Genomic DNA, 20,603 nt, shown 5'->3' with positions numbered 1-20,603 from the left:
CTAGTTTACACTTAAAAACATAAAGTAAAATTTTAAATTCTGCAACTATCCCTTTCTTTCAATAAGATAATATGGAAAAAGGGAAAAAATGGATACAATGTAAAAGATGGTTAAGCTGGTAAATAGCTGCAACTATAATTAAAACAAAACAAAAAATTAAATGACAAGGAATGGGGAAAACATGGGGAAAATATACATAGAAGAGAGGAAAGTAGTAAGAAAATATGCAGATAGAGACAAATATAGCGGAGAGTGATACCATGAAAAGACATACAGAAACGAGTCAGTTTAAAATTATACAGTTGACGGTAAACAGACCTAGACAAAAAAAGATGAATTTGTGATGTTAATACTCAGACTGTCCACTGATTATTAAGATGTTCATCATTACAGAGAGCTAAGGGTAACATGGTAGTGAGATCATTTGAATGTTGCTGTGTCTATTAACTCTTAACTATTTAATTATGGCTGAACCACTACAGAATGTAAGCAGATATCTCATGTGAGTGTCTTTGGTGATCTATTTAAAGTCAACAACATTGATGCTATTGGTAATGCAAGAGGATATTTTGCAAAAGACAATGTCACACTGCTTTGAAACAATGAGAAGGAAGGGCAGGAGAGTAATGTCGCAGAGTGATGTGAGAAGTTAACGTTGGAAATATGTTAAACAGTCCATCTTTTGCTGAATCATTCTCCACTGAGACAGAAGAGTCTCCCATTTTATTAGTGTAGTATTAACTCAAGCTATGATAGGATAAGAATTACAATTCAATCAATACGCCATGTTTTGCCCATGGGATCCGGTACCAAGAATGAAGAACATAATTATGTTTGTGGTTTTAAGATATCCCTGACCTTACTGAATGTCAACTTTATCCTTATTTTAGACATAAATTAATACCAGAATGTTCACTTAGTATAAATTAGCTAGAGCCATATGTTTCATAGATAACAAAGACACTAATTCAAAGGACCTTTTGAATCTTTCTCTAAGGATAAACATGATCCACCACTCATAATGCTTATGATTAGTACTAGTGATGTTGAAAACAAAAGCAGCATTGAGAGTGATGTGAGGGGCAATGGTATACCCATGAGTCTTAGAAGTTGATGCTCTATACAGCACCAGTCACATTGTCAAGTGTCATCTGCATTATCAATGCCAACTCATATTAATCACGTCAGCTAAATAGCAAAGTACCAATGTGGAATGAATCATTAATGCCACTAGTAGATAATCTATGGGACTAAGTCTATGCTTCACAGACACATTGTTTTAGGATTTGATGCAACACTAATTCGTAATACCAGATACCATGCAGGAATTTCTCAGCTTATGGTGAAACATACTGCTGGTAATGGCTCACACTTACTAACAATAACTGTAGATCTTTAACCAAACAGACTTGCCCCTACCAGCATATGAGACTGTGTGTCAGGACATTCATGTAACAGGCAAAGTGAATGGTAGAAACCAATACTCAGATTCTCTACTTATAGGTTAGTTTGTTTTAATGTACCACAGGAAGTTTTGTTATAATTTTCACATGTTGGGTAAGGTGTTTTAGATTTGTTTACTTCCGTTTGATTACTGTGTAACAGTAGAAGTTAATTTGATGATACTGTCTGCAATTTTATAATATTATTGTTAAAAAATGAAATACTGATTTGTAGATTTGGGTTCATGCAGATTCAGTGAAGTAAATAAAATCAAATTTTATCAACATACTGTTACAGAAGGGAATTAACTTCCTTGAGGACTGCTGAAGCATAATCAACCAGGACAGGGCTTACAGGCAAGCAGATGACTATAGAGAGAAAGGATTTCTAAATTTCCAAAATAGTTCCTTCCTCACAAGGAACAGGCAGATAAAAAACATGAAAAACTGTATAATGTGATGTGTAGAAATTTGTTCCAAATACCTCATCAGGAGAGACATGAGATGCAGCACTTACCTCACTGACTTTAACAAAGTACTATTTATTTATACAAGATGCTAAAGAACAGGGGCATGAATGTTTCTCCCTAAAAATGGAAAATCAAGTCAGGTGAAAAGACAATTTGCATTCCTCTGCTAGCACATCATGCAAATTAGATTAGAAATTTTAACTGTGGGTAAAGTGCGCAACCTAAAACCTGAAAAGAGGGGCTTCCACATGTGAAGGAGATCCATTTAGAATTCAGTAAGTTCCTCAGAAATGTTATCATGACCTATAACAGCCTATAAAGTAATTACACTGGGTGACAACAAACACCAGTCATCTATCTTTTTTTCTTTATGCATCTTCATATAAACCTTTCACGCACTACCATGTTATTATTGAAGTCTGATAATACTGCAACATGGTTAGAATAAACATCTCTCCCACTGCATTGAGCTATGAAGGCCTATGCTGAAATATGACTCAAATAAACAACCTTGCCACAGCAACAGCCACTAAAAGCTGACTTATTCCCAGTATGTCTCATAACCATCAGAACTTGTGCAGCAAAAAGCTAAGAGGCTGACTAATACACTGTGTCTGAGCAGTCCATTTATTTCACAGTTTGAGTTAATTATGAGTAGTAAATAACATAATCTACACAGTTAGCCATTAGCACCATAAAACAACATATAGTTTTGATAATGGTGGGGAGCACTGCAGTTAATTTACTGGGCTGTTCAAATGAAGCTGCATTAAAAAGAAGTAGAGAATATATGACAGCAAAGCGACAGCTAAATAGCACAGATGATAAGGTACTCAAATGTTAAAAATCTATATAATGATGATTATATATACACACCTAAAAATAATCCAGCAATACAAAAGAAATATGCAACAAACAGCCTCTGCTGTATAATTCAGAGTGCCTTATGAGGGAGGGGGGGAGAGAGGGGGGGGATGCACTGAACAGATACACTTAGTGAGTGGCCCAAAACCACCACAATGTAATTAGCCATCAACAAGCAAGCTATATATTCTCAGTAACTTCATCTACTGGTACAGCTATTAACAAAACAACATATCATCACAGTATAATTTCCTAAATAATTCTATACTGACAGTTTGAGAAACTTTTGCATATTGAAGGGGGGGAAATCACACACATTTTGACACGAATAATAATCCCTAGAGTGCAGTACTTAAAGTGAGGTAGTAAGGGATAATTACACTACCTACTGAAAGGGATGAATAGTCTTCTAAGTACAGAATATGTACTGAAATTAAGATGGATGAAAGTACTAAGAAGAAGCACAAATTAGATTCGCAACAAACTTTCAATCAAAAATTTGGGTCACGAATAGAAAAAGTAAAAGAATTCTGATGTCTTAGGAGCAAGTAATACATGATGGATGAAGCAATGAGGACATAAGAAGCTAACTAGCACAGGCAAAGAGAGCATTCCTTGCCAAAATACATCTACTGGTACAAAACAATGGCCTTAATTTGAAACAGAAATATTCGAGAAAGTACGTCAGAAACACACCACTGTATGGATGTGAATCATGGAATGTCAGTAAACTGGAAGAGAAGAGAATCTAAGCATTTGAGATGTTGAGGGTGGAGTGATCAGAAACGAGGTAGGTTTTCCATGGAATTGAGGGAAAAGCAACATGCAGAAAACACCAACAGAATAGATAGAATGATACGACACGTATTAAGACACCAGGAAATAATTTCCATGGAACTGAAGGTAGTAGCAGAGGCCAAAAATTGTAGGAAAAGGCAGAGATTGGAATACACACAACAAATAATTGAGAATGTGGCTTGTAAGTGCTATTTTGAGATGGAGAAACTGACACGGGAGAGGAAATCATGTTGGGCTACATCAAACCAGTCCAAAGATAGATAAAAAAAGAGGAAGAAGCAGTACACAAAGGAAAAAGGAGAGACAAGAATGGAAAATTTGCTAACAAGTATAAAATTATTCTAAAAACAGACATTAACACTGTTACTTTCATTAATTCCTCAAATATAAGACTTCATTACTAATGCCAATATTTCATAATTTATCACAATCAAAATCCAATTTAATATGTCATGGCTTATTATTCAAGTAGTCACTGGCTTATTGGTCAAGTAGTAAGCTAGGATTTCTTCAAAAAATTGACCACCATGTTTAACAAAAACGGAAACATCCAGAAAGTATAGATCACACATGAAAATGAAAAAGGATAGCATTATAAATATTTCTATTTACCAAATCTGGCAAAATTAATTTAAAATCAGAAAAAACAATAAAAAATTTAAAAAGAAAACACAAAATGTGAGTGACAATACATCACTAGCAAGAATTTTAAAAACCAAAAGAAAGGAACTTTTATAACAAGAGCAAGAGATGAGCTCTAATGACAGAACTATGGTAAGATAAATAAATTGTAAAGAAAAGAGGTAGATAAGAAAAGCTTAGAAGTGTAATATAGAGAGCTGAATGACAACCTTAAATTTTGTGGGTGATTCAGTCTACAGATTTAAGACCTGATCATGAGTCATAAAAACAGTATTTCTGTTAGTAAATTCCATACGGCCACCAGTGGTGGGTAAGCAGTTATTACTTAAAGGAACACTCCACAAAGTCATTATTACACTATCAGGCGCGGCACATTTTCTTGATAGACTTGCATCTCTGAAACATGAGTACAGTACCAAGGAGTTTAAGGTACACAAAGAAAGGTCTGTTGTACACTGTTGTCACAGGTCAGCTATGCTGTTGAAAGCACCACTGTTTGGATGACTCAAATTGAAACTGCAGGGAGGCTACAGGATAATCATTCCAAGCGAAACTTTTCAGGCATTTCTACAATGAGTTACAACATTTCTGCATCCACACAAAGAGTCAACATTACCTAAAGTTACTCATCAGCTTTTGAATTATTTTTGTGACTTCTGGCTGGTTTTCAATGACAGGTTTCAAGTATTTCATTTTATAGCAGCAATGGAACTGCTTCAAACAGTTAATCACTGCACAAACAGAAATATGCGAGCACTACACATAGAAAGAATTTGTCTCAAAAATACATAGCTAAAAACACAGATTGTTACATGTATAAACATCTCTTCCTAAGGAGCTATCAAGTCACCTTTTAATTAATAACCAAAACTTTATGTACTGGGAGTTCTGCCATCTTATAAATGTTGTTTGGTACAGAATTTATGCATCAAAACTCTATGACAACACCAAAAGGACTGCAATTTCAATTCAATTATAAAAATATACATACTGGTCTAGGCTACTGACCTGATATGTTATACTATGTTCTTATAAATTTTGATGGACATTTTGTAATGTAACGCGATAATTCAATGAATGCGACATATTACTATGTTTTTAAAAATAAAAAAAATAGGTGTATATTACAGAAAATACCAAAAACCAATAACTAATTATACTAAGCCCATAAACTGTCACAAGGTTGCACATATGTTTTCACAGCTGAAATGTTTCGGTCTTGGCAAATGGTCAAAGGCCAGTTTTAATTGTGCATTACATCACAATACCTAAGTACATAATGGGTTTCAGCCACAGGTGTTTCAATACTCAATGGAGATCCTCTTATACAAAATGAGTACATTGCAGCAGGCTAGGGTAATTGACTAGATTTTCTTTTATCAACAGAGATACTGAAATAAGTGCCCACATTTACACATTTGGGGGGAGGGGGATACAACTAATTACACCATCATAAATACCTGCTATACAGTAACTGCAACAATAATTGCATACACCATTGCTTGGAATGACAAAAGTCTTTATGGACCTACAGGCCACACACGACAGGTGCGATATGTCATTATTTGGACAATTTTTCGACAGGATAGAGTAGTCTGAAAATCGCATCAACGTATTCTCGGTCATGAAATCACGTGGCCAATTTAATCAACACAGGGAAGTTGCAGTGCCACATTTACATACACAAATTTTGCTTTTTCCTCCGAACTCGCGAACACACAAGCAAACATTGTCCTTTATGTGTTGTCTTCTGCCTCATCATCTTTAGCAGACTTCAGATCGCGGGACAGTGGCTTAACACCGGCAGCTGATAGACGGTCATCCGAGTCGACAATTGACGGAGGAAGACTGACATCGGGAGGTGACAGGTGCTGTGGGGCCTTTATCTCAAAAGGAGCACCTGTGGCCTTCTCTGCATCTACCGCAACATCTGTGTAGCTCCTCACGTGTTGGGGAGCCCCAGTTACACTACTGATTCCCAACTCTGAGACAGATCTCAGATTAAAATCTCTTGTTACCATATCACTTGACAATACAAGATTACTAGAGTTATCTGCTACCTTCCTTACTACTTCCTCTTCCATTTCTGGTGACTTTATACTCAAAATCTTGTTATCTTTTACAACAGATTCTCTGGACGGATCTTTCGGAACAGAGATATCCTCCACCACTACAGGCTTTGCACTGTTTTCTGTCGCACTAAGTAATGTGGAAGAATTGTCCCTTTTGTTGGGAGCGATGTGAGGCAGATACATTGAAGATCCATTGTTTTCTGGTTGCTTTACACTGGCTTCTGCCAACACTGTGCCGCCTGACTGTTGAAGATGAAAGCTGGCTGCTTTCTCTGCAATGTCGCAGTTCCCTTCTTCAGCGGCTGCCTCCGTCTCCCGTTTCTCCCTAGCGTGTGCCTCTGCTACTTGTTCTTGTGGTGAGCCAGCTTCTTCTTGTGTCTGTTTTCCTGTACTGTCCTTTTTGCCTGATTTAACATTGCCCTTCAAGCGATCCAAAAGTACAGTGCCTGATGAAACTTCTGCAACACAAATTTAATGCCACACAATACAATACATCTGAAAGTTAAGAGTCTCTTTAACAAAAGAGAACTAGTAATACACAACATAAAAAAACAGCTGTATTAATACAAATATAATGAAACAGCAAATTAGTTATTGTCTTACTACTTAGAAAGGAACCAGGGACGAGGGGGGGGGGGGGGGTGGAGCAACGGTAATGCATTTAAATAGCATAAATATCATGAAGGTTAAGAGTTGTTCAAATGTTCTGCTTTATATCAAATATGGCAAATTTTCTTTTGAGTGTTAAGTTTTACACGAGTAAAGTGGAAGGCAAGGCATCATTTCTCATACGTCATAAAATGACAACACAATATTGAGAGAGACTTATAAAAACCACTTCATCTGCATCATACATTTAGGTAATAGAAGTAATTGGATAGTAATATGCACTATAGACATAGCGGTAGTAACCCATACACAAGGTATAAAAGGGCAGTGCATGGGGCATTCCATTTCAGAAATCATTAAGGAATTCGAGGAGATACAAACAAAGTGTAAGGAGTGTGCCAAGAATACCAAATTTCGGGCATTAACTCTCACCACGGACAATACAGTGACTAGCAGCCTTCACCTAACGACCGAGAATATCAGTGTTACGTACAGTTATAAGCACTAACAGACAAGCCACATTGCATGAAATAATCACAAAAATCAACGTGGGATGTAAGACGAACATATCCATTAGGACAGTGCTGTGGAATCTGGCATTAATGGGCTATGGCAGCAGACAACCAACATGTGTGCCTTTGCTAACAGCATGACATCACCTGCAATGCCTGTGCTGGGCTCGTGACCATACCAATACCCTAGATGACTGAAAAACTGTGGCCTGGTCAGATGAGTCCTGATTTCAGTTGGTAAGAGCTGAGGGAAGGGTTCGAGTGTGGCGCAGAACCCATGAAGCTATAGAGTCAACAAGGCACTGTGCAATCTGGTGGTGGCTCCACAATGGAGTGGGCTGTGTTTACATGGAACGGACTGGGTCCTCTGGACGTTTGGCTACTTACAAACCATTTGCAGCCATTCATCGACATCATGTAATTATGGATGACAATGTGCCATGTCCCCAGATCACAACTATTCATCACTTGTTTGAAGAATGTTCTGGACAATTTGAGTGAATGGTAAGGCCACCAAGATTGTGAAACATGAATCCCAGCAAACATTTATCGTAATTAATTGAGAGGTTAGTTCGTGCACATTATGCTGCAATGGCAACACTTTCACAATTGTGGATGGCTATTGAGGCAACATAGCTCAATATTTCTGCTACATTGAGATGCTGCGCTATGTCAGGCAAAAGCAGATTCAACAAGATATTAGGAGGTATCCCACAACTTTTGTCACCTCTGTGCTTATTATCTCCTATTTCCAACTGGTATCATTCACAGGGTATCAGTTAAGCAAATACAAAACGTCAACGATAGTGCTATGTAGATGTACGATGTGCACCCCCAAAAATACAATACAATACTGTTTTGCAGGAAGTAAGTATGTTCATCAATTCAGACAGGACCGAACTAATGCTGGAAACACACACTGCCTCAGTATGTGGAAGCAAGTGTGCTTTCAACCACAGTTGCAATCCACATAAAAATGCTCAAAGTGAGGTTTCACTATGCGTCCAGATTAGAAAGATGTTATCAATGGGTGGAGACCAAACCATTAACATTAGTAGTGTGGAAACAGTTAAACTAGGTTCAAACGTGCATTCCCAATATCTTTAACAATTGCCAGAAATCAAGCTACTCATCCAGAATATGAGTAAGGCTGATGAAGATGTTACAGTAGTATGCCATGAATTTGGGAATGTAGCCTAAGCAAAATGACACATGAAGAATTTGATAAGGCACTATAAATGTGAAACAGATCAATAATAAGGCGTTTGGGGATGGCAGCATGTTTCCGAAACATGCAGGTGATGACATAATTAGTAAATACTGACTGACATGGTAGACTCTTTTTCATTAATCTTTACCATGTGACTATTAAATATAAAACATTATCAAATGAAACAAAAACTTCAGTCAGTCTACAAATTCTTCCTTTTGTATCACATTGCCAGTTTTCTGTTACCGGTCTTAATCCTTACTAGTTCATCTTCAAAGAGTTACAGTATTTACATGTGGAATACACTTCACACAATGTGGCACTGTGGACAGAAAAATTGCTAGCGCTGTGGACAGAAACATTGCTGTGTGGGTAGAAATCACATCTGTGCTGCACTGGACACGGTTTTAACAAGCACATACCATTATAATCATCATCCTACACACTGAAATACAGGTAAAGTAAGCTCAAGCTTACCAATTCGTATTTTCTAGAACTCATGGCAAGCAGGTTACTAATTTTCTTCTAAGAAATTATTTGCAAAATGACGTACATGTCATTTGACATAGCACATTACCCAAAGCGAGCTTTTATTGCTCCACAATACATAGCTAGTTACTCTAAAGTACATACCCTAAATATCCTAAATACCTGCTGAAATTGAAATGCTGCTTTTTGTTCACTGATCGTACAAAAGTGGGGGAAGGAGTGTCTTTTTTCGTCAAAATTCACAGCTATTTATTTGTTTCTAAATGATTAGACACACAAATTTGAAAGGTTGTCATGCTACTAAATGAGTGAAGACAAAGGCTTAGTTCTTTGAAATTAGCAGTTTAAAAAGTGCTGAGTGGGAACTTGTTGCCTGAAATGTTTGCTTTGCAACAACTTCAACATCTTTTTGTCCCAAATTGCCTTTGTTTTTTCATCTGGCTGTGTTTAAGCTTTCAAAAATGATTGTTCTTTTAAAAAGCAGCACCATTTTCCTGCCAGCAAATTGAATGCATCTCTGATTTAAGGTGTTTCTGAACAATATTTGTTATATCCCGCTGAATTCAATGATTGGCAAAATCTGCAAATTATTAATTTCAACATTTCGTTGTCATTCATAGACATGTGACCCGTGCTTGACCATGCTACAGACAGGAACTGACTGCATGGTAACTCTATTTTAATGTTATGGGAAGAACTTAGGCACAGTGAAAAAATGTTACAGATTCTGTTTTCCAATCACTATGCTGCAGAGAGTGGGCACTATAAGCTATAGTGGCAGATGGCTGAGAGTGTAAGCAAACTTGAATTTTGACTGACACGCGGGAGACAAGCAGTGCGGGAAACAAGTCACAAGGATTGACGATCTCTTCTGGTGTTGTAATGGTTGTAAATTTGTGATGGATTGGGATTAACCGCCTAACTTATTTCAAAATAAGAACAGAAAACAGCATGCAATGCCCAACATAAAAGCATTCGGGAACAGCTGCTGCACACCTGCTTGTTGAGGTTAGCAGATTATTGTTGAACAATGTAGTTCGAGCCCAAACTTTACTGGTATTCGATCCAACCGCAGTTCAAAACACCCACCACATATTTTGCCACATTAAAAGTGTTCCCATTGTAACATCTTTTGAGTTTTAGCTAAAGACAAACATACATGTTTTTTGTAAGCCGCATACTATGTTGCATTATGCAGTCTGTATCTTAAATAGACCATTCAACCGGCATGGCAGAAGCATTGCACCAGATCACTGAGTGCATTAAGATGATGTTGCATTTGTACACCCCTTTTTTTTTACAAACTGTGTATAATGCACATTATCTTCCCAAATCGGGCTTCGCCACATGATGTACAATACCAGAACTGGAAACTGGTTAAATTTCCGATATTTACATGCAGAAAATAAAGCCATTTCAAACTATATCTGATAAAATAGTTCATCTGGATACAATTTGTTGTGAAATAGTGAGTATTACGTAATTTCACGTTTTCGCATTTTGAGGCAAGCTCTCTTACTGAGTCCCCCTTGGAATCTTTCCAAATTTAATACTTTCCTTCTGAAAATATTTGTTTCTGGGTCTAATGTTTTTATGTTGTGTTATTTCTAAATATTTTTCAGGTTCTTGTTAATTTATTTTCTCCCCGAGATACTTGAAGAACTCTTCTGTCAGCCTAATGTCATTCACACTGCATAAAATATCCAAAAAATATCAGTGTAGAAAGACAGATTGCTACTTACCATAAACAAGACATGTTAAGTTGCAGAATGGCACAATTTAAAAACACTCGCACAACTTTTGGCAACAGCCAAAAGAGAAACCATTCATACATAGAAGCAACCACACCTCACATACACATGACTGCCAACTCTGGAAGCTTGAGCCAGAATGCAAATATTACGTGTGATGTAAGCAACAATCTGGAGGAGTTGGGACGGGGAAGGGTACTGATGTATGGTGTATGGTGTGTGTGTGTGTGTGTGTGGCAGTGACTTCCATCCCCTCTGTCCTATCTTCTCCTCGCCACCCTCTTCGTTTGCCGATTGCCGCCCTCTGCCAATACGCACCCACCCGTCTTTCCCTGCTCCTCTCCTTTTTTTCCCCATCTCCCCGCACCACAACCTCATGAAACTGCATGTGCTAGCATTATAGCCCTCACAAAAAGAGAGCAAAAGTGGATTCCAGAAGTTACAGATAGGGGGAGATTGAACAATTTAAAAGGAGCTGTACAAACAACTTAATCTTACGGTCCCACTACAAATAGCTTATCTGCACAACGTGGCAACACGCCATAAGGGAAAAAACTACAACCTAACAATTTTACAATATTCCAACGCACGTGGGAGAAGCGTCATAAAATGAAGGCTGCCTGGTGCCACTACGATGAGGAAAGTACTGTCACTTTTCACTGGGAGTGCCCTGCACTCAGTTGACTGGCAAACATTGGTAATGCATGGCACAAATGCATTCAGAGGTGCTATGTACAATTTATCTCTCACCTGCACCACGCAGTTATTTAATTTAGAGGAGTATCTGAAGTTTCAGGCAGTCCTTCTTCAGAAGTGCTCTATCCAAAAGCTGAAATATTTCTAGCATTTTTTTTCTTTCTTTTTTTTTTAAGCAGAAACTTAAGAATATATTAAAAAATTAAGAATGCAAAATTTCCTCATGGTTAAGAGCCATGGAACTGGAACACTCGAACCTTATGTGTGAACTAGTAAGTGGGTTTAGTTATTAGCTGACAGCTATAACCTGCTCACCTGCTGCATTCTTCTGGACGACGCTATCGGCAGGCACAGGTCGCACCGCCTTCCTGCTGTACACAATGTCTGCCAAAGACGGCACCTGCACTCCCCCTGGATGCGCGCTTGGAATCTGGGGTGACTTCTCCTCGTTACGTTTTGCTGCTCCAGCGCTTCCCTGTTTCTGTCCTTCACCCTGTGCCTTTGCCACAACTACTTTCGATTTAGTCTCTAGACTTTTTTGATTTGCTGTGTTTTGATTGACAGCTCCTGCCTGTGCAATTCCACTTTCTGCTGCTACCTGTTTTGGTGCATTTATAGCACTGGCTTGCGAGGCCTTAACAACATAGAGAGCCTGCTGATTTGGGCTTTTCACTGATTCTGCTGGCAGTGAGTTTGCTATGGATTGTGCAGCTTTATTGTTTAATTCTACTTCATGCAAAGTACGTTTCATACCAACATCTACAGGTTTCACCATATTTGACTGAGCATTAGATTCCTTAATTGTTTCATCTGCGGATGGCTTACTCTTTTTACTTAGTTTTTCAGTAATATTCTTAGTTTGATCTTTTGGAGAGTTACCTTCACCCTGCAAGAGAAAGTACAATCAGACGTTAGCCATAAACTACATCAAAAGTAAATTCTTTTGAGAAAACTACAAAATTATCAGACATAATCGTTGACTAGTATTTACCTTCAGGAGGCAATATTTCAGTATTTCCAATAGGCACAAACACAAAGTCTTTAAAAAGCAGAGAGAGAGAGAAGGTTCTAACACACATACCTTAAGAGCTATGTTCATCTTTACTACTATGAAACCAGTACACACAGCTCTTACAGGAAGCACTTTAGAGCTCATGTTTATGTTTACTGGTCTTTTTTCCCCTTGTTTTGGTTCATACTACCACCTATCAAAAAATAGAAAGCAAACAGCTTGCTGCAAAAGAGGTGTGTTTCACAGCAACAAAGATAAACAAATGCTCATAGCTCTTTTAGAGCCCATGTTTACTGAACATTTTTGTCTTGTTCTGGTCCATACTACCAAGTCACAAAATGTGGAATACTTTCTTTTAACACCCTGTATAAATGTATGACACTGTCCTAGCTTTGGATCTGTATTTTGGCACTTTACCACTGGTCCACACAAATTACCACTATACTGATTTATAGTAGTGTTTATAATAACTGCACCCATCTAAATTGGAGATTCACTAGTCTGAAAAAAATCTGCTGCGTCCTTATTTCTAGTAGAAAGTGACTGTTTTATCTCTCGCTGGTAGCTTAATATGTAGTTGACTGCACAGGTGATTTCTTTAAAGAACATTGGTAGCTATGCCTGTAACAGGTGAGGCTTGTTTACAGTGAACTTCTACTTTCCATACAGCTTTACAGCAAACACTGCTATTTGCCATGTAGCTAATATAAATCTTTGCATTTAGCTGATAATATAATTTGTAAAAGGAGTTCCTAATGAGGTAAGTTTTTTTTTATTTCCTTCTGAATCAGTAGGGGTTAATAATTTCTTGTTGTGTGTTAGACAGGAACCTAATTAGTACCTTTGCACTAGAGTAGAGAAGTCCACTCAGAAAATTAAACAGTCACAAGTCTGGTTTTATTATCAATAAAAAAAAATCCATCAACAAGCAATGTTTAGGAAACACAACATCTTTAAAGAAGTTTCTGCATGATTTTCAATTAGCTAATTTACAAAACATTCTTAATATTTGCTTCTACTGAATTGGCACTTTGTTTTAGATACACTGCCCCAAAAGATAATTTCATCAGGCAACAGGGAGCCTATACCTTCATATTTGGGTCAACTTCTAACAGCAAAACAGGCTGAAATGAACTTCTTGATTAGTTTATTTGTGTTGATTCTATTTTAACTTCTTCTCCAGCTGGATCGCAGGTATTTGTAGGCACAGTGGCTCATTTAGTCTATGATCATTAACATTTACTTCCCAAGCTCGCACAACGTTTTTGCTTCTTTGAAATTGCTCGTCTTTGTGAGATTTAGACTAGTGTTTCCTGTGATGCAATTATAAGCTTATTCAGCTATCCCCTGAGATGTGTCTGGTGAGGCGAGTTTGGGACCTTGATTAGTATGCCTGTGTCATCAGAAAACTTTACAGTTTTTGAACTGTCATTTAAAGTCACTGGAAGATCATTTGTAAGTTAAGAACAAGACTGGACCCAATACTGATACTTGAGAGACACTAAATGCTACACACCACCATTCTTAGAATAATAATTACATTCCTGTGATACAGATACTATCTATCAAGGTGGTTTTCAATATCAAGGTAAGACGCAATTCATGCATGAGCATATCATTTATGCTGTAAAACTTTAGTCTGACAAGTAGAATTTTGTGATCCAAACAATCAGTCATTGCCAAGGACAGAGAATATTTCAACATGACTTTTTTTCTCATTTAGTTCTACCACAACTTTATTTGTGGGGTCTAGCACCTTCTCTGCAAAGAAACTCCGTGTTCACTTATCGCCATCTCCATCATTTTCGCATCCCTGTAGGGATCAAAAGTGGGACTGAAATACAGTGCAACAATACCAGAACACAGATTTCAGGCATCATCATATTATGAATCTTGTACAATCAATGAGTGACTCAACACACAATTTCAACCTGTTAACTGATATTGCTTGTGATCAAATGAATAAATAAAATTCTTCTTTCAAACTCACCGAATGATGATTACATAATCAGCTTTAGATTGAAATTTCCTGGCAGATTAAAACAGTGCGCAGCTCTTGGATTCACACCCATACCTTGTCTTTTTCAAATAATGCTGAGCTATCTATCAGCAGCATAATATCCCACACTCAAACTTTAAATATGCCTATTTCTCTCTCCTATTTCCCAAGCTTTTCAGAAATTCTTCTGTATAACTAATGGAACTAGCACTACTGGAAGAAATGAGAGCACAGAGAAACAGTTTAGCTACAGCCTAAGGGGTTACTTCTAGAACGAATCTTTATCCTGCAATTGACTCTACCAGGAAAATTCAAAACTGTGCACTCAGAGCTGGGTTAAAAGTTTGTTCTGGATGCCTTTAGGTTAATTCTGATTAATACCTCCAATGTAGCACCTAAGGTTTGTGACATCAATATGAGATGTGCCAATAAAGTTACACTCATAGAATGAAGTTGGAATTGGAATGCAGTTCACCTTGATACCACCAGAACTGCATCGCACTGTAGCATTGTCATCTTGGCTGACTTAAAAGTCAAGCAGCACATTGTAACCTCAAATTCCTTGAGCAATTAAGAAATAACAACTAACAATTTTTTTTAATGTTAATGAAGGTGCTTTTTAACGGTAGAAACAGAATGAGAGTTTCACTCTGCAGTGGAGTGTGCTCTGATATGAAACTTCCTGGCAGATTAAAACTGTGTGCCAGACTGAGACTCGAACTCGGGACCTTTGCCTTTCGCAGGTAAGTGCTCTACCACCTGAGCTACCCAAGCACGACTCGCGCCCTGTCCTCACAGCTTTACTTCCACCAGTACCTCGTCTCCTACTTTCCAAACTTCACAGAAGCTTTCCTGCGAACATTTCTGGAAACATCCCCCAGGCTGTGGCTAAGCCATGTCTCCACAATATCCTTTCTTCCAGGAGTGCTAATTCTGCAAGGTTCGCAGGTGAGCTTCTGTTACGTTTGGAAAGTAGGAGACGAGGTACTGGCGGAAATAAAGCTGTGAGGACGGGTCGTGAGTCGTGCTTGGGTAGCTCAGGCTTGCACGCGAAAGGCAAAGGTCCCGAGTTCGAGTCTCGGTCCGGCACACAGTTTTAATCCTCCAGGAAGTTTCATATCAGCGCACACTCTGCTGCAGAGTGAAAATTTCATTCTGCATACGAGGTGTGATCAAAAAGTAGAGGTAATTTTTAATTTTGCAGGCTTTATACAACTGATTTTCATTTTTTTGTTTATGATGGTACACACGTTCCTGATTTAAGTTTGCATTTTCAGCTGTTTTGAATATTTAGTTTATTGTTAACAGCAGAAAGGGTTATACATGTTTTCAACTGCTGAGCAAATTTTTACTTTCGAAAAAGATGGACCAAAGAATTTGTATTAAATTTTGCTTGAAAAATGGAATAAAGTCCAGAATAGCATTCGAAATAGACTGTGGCTTTTGGCAAATCTACTATGAGTAAGACAAGAGTTTATGAGTGGTATTAATGTTTTAAAGAGGGTTACAATGACACTGAAGACAACGACCACCCTGAACACCCTAGCACATCAATTACTGATGACAATGTGGAAAAAGTAAAGAAAATAGCTCTGGAAAATGACTGAATGAACATCAGAGAGGTTTCTGACTATGTCAGCATATCCTCTGGTTCATGCCAAGCAATTTTTTTGCATGAAACATATAGCATCAAAGTTTGATCTGAAAATGTTTAATTTTGACCAAAAACGACATGGAATAGACATCATTCAGGAATTGCTAAATGAAGATGACAAAATCAAGAACTCCTTTAGAAGGTTATAAGAGGTTACAAAACATGGTTATACAGGTATGACATTGAAACCAAGGCCCATTCATCCCAATGAAAACTGCTGAAGAGCCAAGACTGAAAAAATAAAAAATTGACAAGTTGGATCACATGTGCAGGTTCTTCCCACTGTTTTCTTCAATTATAAAGGGATAGTGCATCATGAGTCCCTGCCTTATGGTCATACAGCCAATAAGTAATAGTACCTGAAAGTTATGTGCCGTTTGCATGAAGCAGTCAGAAGAAAACTACTAAAATTGTGTCAAAACAACTCATTGAAAGAAGTGCTTCCAAGATTAGAAAAAGTACTGGCACAAGTGTATTATAACTGAGGGGTTTATTTTGAAGGGGACAAAACTGACGTGATGCATAAATAAAGATTATTTAAAAGAAACAAAAATTCCCCTTACTTTCTCATCACACTTCACATGCAATAGTGTACAGATAGGAAAGAGAATATGTTGAAGGGGAAAAAGAGTTAATTGTTACTTTGCTGGCAATAAATCACGCATCTGACACCAGTGTTGCTACTTGGTTGGCATGCCCCACACACAGCAGACACCACTGGTACGCACCGCGGCTTGCAGCTTCTCATGCTGCTGCTTCATCTCGTGCAGGATGTGCTTCTGCTCACGCAGCAGCTGCTCTTGTTCCTGCTTGTGGCGAGCCAATGTCTCCAGCAGCTCCGCCTCCTTCCGCTCCTTCTCCGAGTCAGCCTGCCTCTGCGCCTCCGCCAGCTCACTGTCCTCCTTGCGGATGGCGTCCTCTGCCACTCGCTGCCGTTGTGGACTTTCCTCATGTTTATCCTGCACCTTGACTGCAGCTTCTGCCTGCACCTGCCCCTCTCCTGGGTCTCCAGCTACCGCTACTGCTTCTGCCTATAAATTGAAATTTGTTAACAAAAATGATTTACAATGAGATTCAATTACCAGCTACTCAGAGCTAAGAAATGCCAAGACTTTACTACCTAGACTTTATGTTAATTTTTAAATGAAGGCCACTATTGAGAAATGGGCATAAGTCCGTGCAAATAAATTTTGCACTAGGTCTATTTCCAATAAATTTGTCACAGAAATTAATACATCAATAACCTACTTTTAGTTTCGATAGTACACAGATATGTGAGTAATTGTACATCCTTTAGTTGTTATCTGAGCATTTTTATAATAAATATGAATCATGGTGGAAACTAGCTGAAATGATCCTATTCAGGAGCCAAAGAAGTAAAATCAAACTACATGAACAAAAACACACTTTCTTCATGATAGGGTATTAAATATTTATAAAAAATATGAAAATAATTAATTTTCTTGCTTACCACAAATCGCTTAAAATTATTTAGTATTTTGAAAGTCTGGATGAGCTAAGTGTAGAGATGGTGAGGGCAGCAGGAAAGGTGGGGATACAATGGCTATATCAAGTAATGAAAATTGTGTGGAGAGAGAAGATGATCCCATGAGACTGGAAGAAGGGAATAATTGTCCTGATCTTCAAGAAGGGAAATAGAAAAGATTGCAAGAACAATCGGGGGATAACATTGATGAGTCATTGTGCAAAGATTTTTGAGAAAATTTTGGAATCACCAATTCGGACAAAATTAGGAGGGATGAGAGAAGTGCAACATGGCTTCAGAACAGGAAGGTCCAAGGTGGATCTAATTTTTGCTGTAAGACAACTGCACGAACAGCCCTATGAATATGGAATAGATCTACTAATGTGACCTTCCTCGACATCGAAAAAGCATATGATAGTGTACGTAGGATCAAAGTGTGGAGAGCCCTGGAGAACAGAGGAGTAGCAAAATAGATTATTTGGAGGATAAGGAAATGTACTATGGAAGTGTGAGCTGTGTGAAAGTGGGAGGCCAGAGATCAGCTTAGATTGAACAGAAGAATGGTTGCAGCAGGGAAGTGCAATTTCACCATTACTCTTCATTGTAGTGATGGATGATATAACGAGTGCAGTAGCACAAGTAACTGGTGACAGGAAGATGAAAGCTATGGTGTTTGCAGATGATCTGATGATTTGGGGGAATAAGGAGGAGGAAGTACAAGAGCAGTTGGGCGTATAGGAATGAACAGTACAAGAATATTGGATACAACAAGAATGAAGGAGAGAGGAACAACTGGAATAACAATTGGTGGGGAACGTTTGAGGAGAGTGGAGAGTTTCGAGTACTTAGGAAGCCTGATACAGGAGGATGGAAAAAATGACAGAGAAATAAACGAGCAGGTGAGAAAAGCAGAAGCATTTCGAAAGAGCGTCAGAAGCCTGATATGGAGCAAGGATGTACCCCAAATCAGTAAAAAGGTTATATACCGGTCATACTATGTCACAATCCTGACATATGCACCTGAAACCTGGGTTATGAAAGGGAGAAAGAAAAGCAAAGTACAAGCTAGTGACATGAAATTCTTGAGGAACAGTATTGGATTGACAAAGATAGACAGGTTAAGAAATGAGAGGATCAGAGAGTTAATGAAGGTGGAACCATTACAGGAGGAGATAGAGAAATCAAGGCTGATATGGTATGGACATGTTAAGCAAATGGAGGAGGATACACAGGATGAAACTGGAAGGAAAGAGGTCAAAAGGAAGACTGAGAGACAGATGACCAAAAGGAGTGGAGGAAAGCGTCTAGAAGAAAAGAAAGGACTGGACTAAGGTGAAGATGGAGAGATGGCGGCAAGACAGAAGACGATGGAAAGGCCTATGTTCCAAACAGACATGGCTAGAGGCTGGAAACTGTCCAAGATGTTGAGCATTTTGAAAGTCACAACACATCATCATATAGTACTGAAGAGAATACATCATTCACATGGTGGTGGCACATAGTAGTTTTGGTCTTTGGAGGGGCAAATCTGTAAGTCAATGAACTTATCTTGAGAATCTGACTAATAAGCACACTCTGTTGAGCCCAATAAAATGGCGGTAGCAATCAGAAAATACTGGAAGTGTATGATTCTTACTTTGGTACACATTCTGAGGAAGTAACATTCTCCTTTTTAGATTATTTCATCAGTTTCTTCCTGAAACTTCTGATTTTTTGTTGTCATTAGAGAAGCTATCTGTGGTCCAAAACAAAATAACAAACACAAAGTAACTGAGCATATCATTTAAGATTACACAATGGAAACTCCAGGTTGGAATATCAGCTATATCAGGAAAAGGGAAGATTGCTAGTCACCATAAGGATGACCCACTGAGTTCCAGACAGGCACAACGAAAAGACTGTTACACACACATTATAGCTTTCTTGGACACATGAGATGTGCTTGCTCATGTGAATGTGTGTGTGTGTGTGTGTGTGTGTGTGTGTGTGTGTGTTTTCTTTGCTCAGGAAAGCATTGGCCAAAAGCTATACAGTGTAATACTCTTTTTCACAGTGCCTCTATTGTGGCTAGCAATCTTATCCTTTTCCTACAATTGGGACAGAAATGAGAGTGAAACAGTTGCCTGTCTAACTATGTTCAGTTTGGCCAACTCAAATTAAAAAAGATTCCACTGTTGGTACAGTGCTGTGTCACAGTTATGAACATATGTCTTTATTCTTCCATTTTGCCAGCACACATGTATTAAACCAGTCATATTATCTGTTACTTGACACTTTCATCGCTGAAGCATTTGTGCACTGTAATACACAGAACTTAAGCTCCACAAATGTAGCATAAAAAGAGTCTGACATATAAGCAGCCTCACCTCCTTTTCCTCTCCTTGTCTTCACACAGCCTTCTCACTACTTAAAATTTTGTATATTCTTGTCTTTTTCTGTGATGTTAACATAGTTGTGTTTCATATTATAACAGAGTGCACATGTGGAGAAGAGAAAAACATTCTCTGATTCTTCCGGGTTAAAAATACACTATATGCTGTGTGAAAGTACATTTTTTTCCATGTTAAGTGACAATGTACTTTCCCTTGTAGCTGTAATACTTATCAATGCTAAAGGTTTGATACACCGGCACAGAACTTCTTGACACTTGAGGAGATTAAACCCATCAAAACCCAATGCAAACCCAGCAAAACCCAATGCATTTTGGAAAGATCATTGATGTGCAGCAACATGTACACCACATATTTTTGTATCATGAAAGTATACATAGGAATTCCACCAAATACAGCATGGTAGCTTCAGAAGCACTGAAATCGAAATTGCACTGTGTGATGCACTTTTGTCAGCCAATTGTAGCTCAAGTCATGTGATCTTCCCAGCCAATGACAGCACATATT

The 20,603-nt window shown here is 38.2% G+C and overlaps 1 protein-coding gene across 1 annotated transcript in view; it reads right to left on the bottom strand.

The window, feature by feature from the left end:
- Positions 1 to 5,355: 5,355 nt before the first annotated feature.
- LOC126251901 (putative sodium-coupled neutral amino acid transporter 10) overlaps positions 5,356 to 20,603 on the bottom strand; it is an 81,286-nt gene continuing 66,038 nt past the window's right edge. The window contains exons 11-13 of the mRNA XM_049952625.1: positions 16,949 to 17,251; positions 11,871 to 12,441; positions 5,356 to 6,746 (exon numbers count right to left, since the gene is read on the bottom strand). Coding sequence (XP_049808582.1) covers positions 5,953 to 6,746; positions 11,871 to 12,441; positions 16,949 to 17,251 — 1,668 coding nt within the window. The 3' untranslated portion in view covers positions 5,356 to 5,952. The remainder of the gene's footprint in view (positions 6,747 to 11,870; positions 12,442 to 16,948; positions 17,252 to 20,603) is intronic.

The sequence above is a fragment of the Schistocerca nitens genome, chromosome 4 (genome assembly GCF_023898315.1).
Source record: "Schistocerca nitens isolate TAMUIC-IGC-003100 chromosome 4, iqSchNite1.1, whole genome shotgun sequence".
Taxonomy (NCBI): Eukaryota; Metazoa; Arthropoda; class Insecta; order Orthoptera; family Acrididae; genus Schistocerca; species Schistocerca nitens.
The sequence above is the reverse complement of the archived record's forward strand: the minus strand, read 5'-3'. Positions and strand labels throughout refer to the sequence as shown.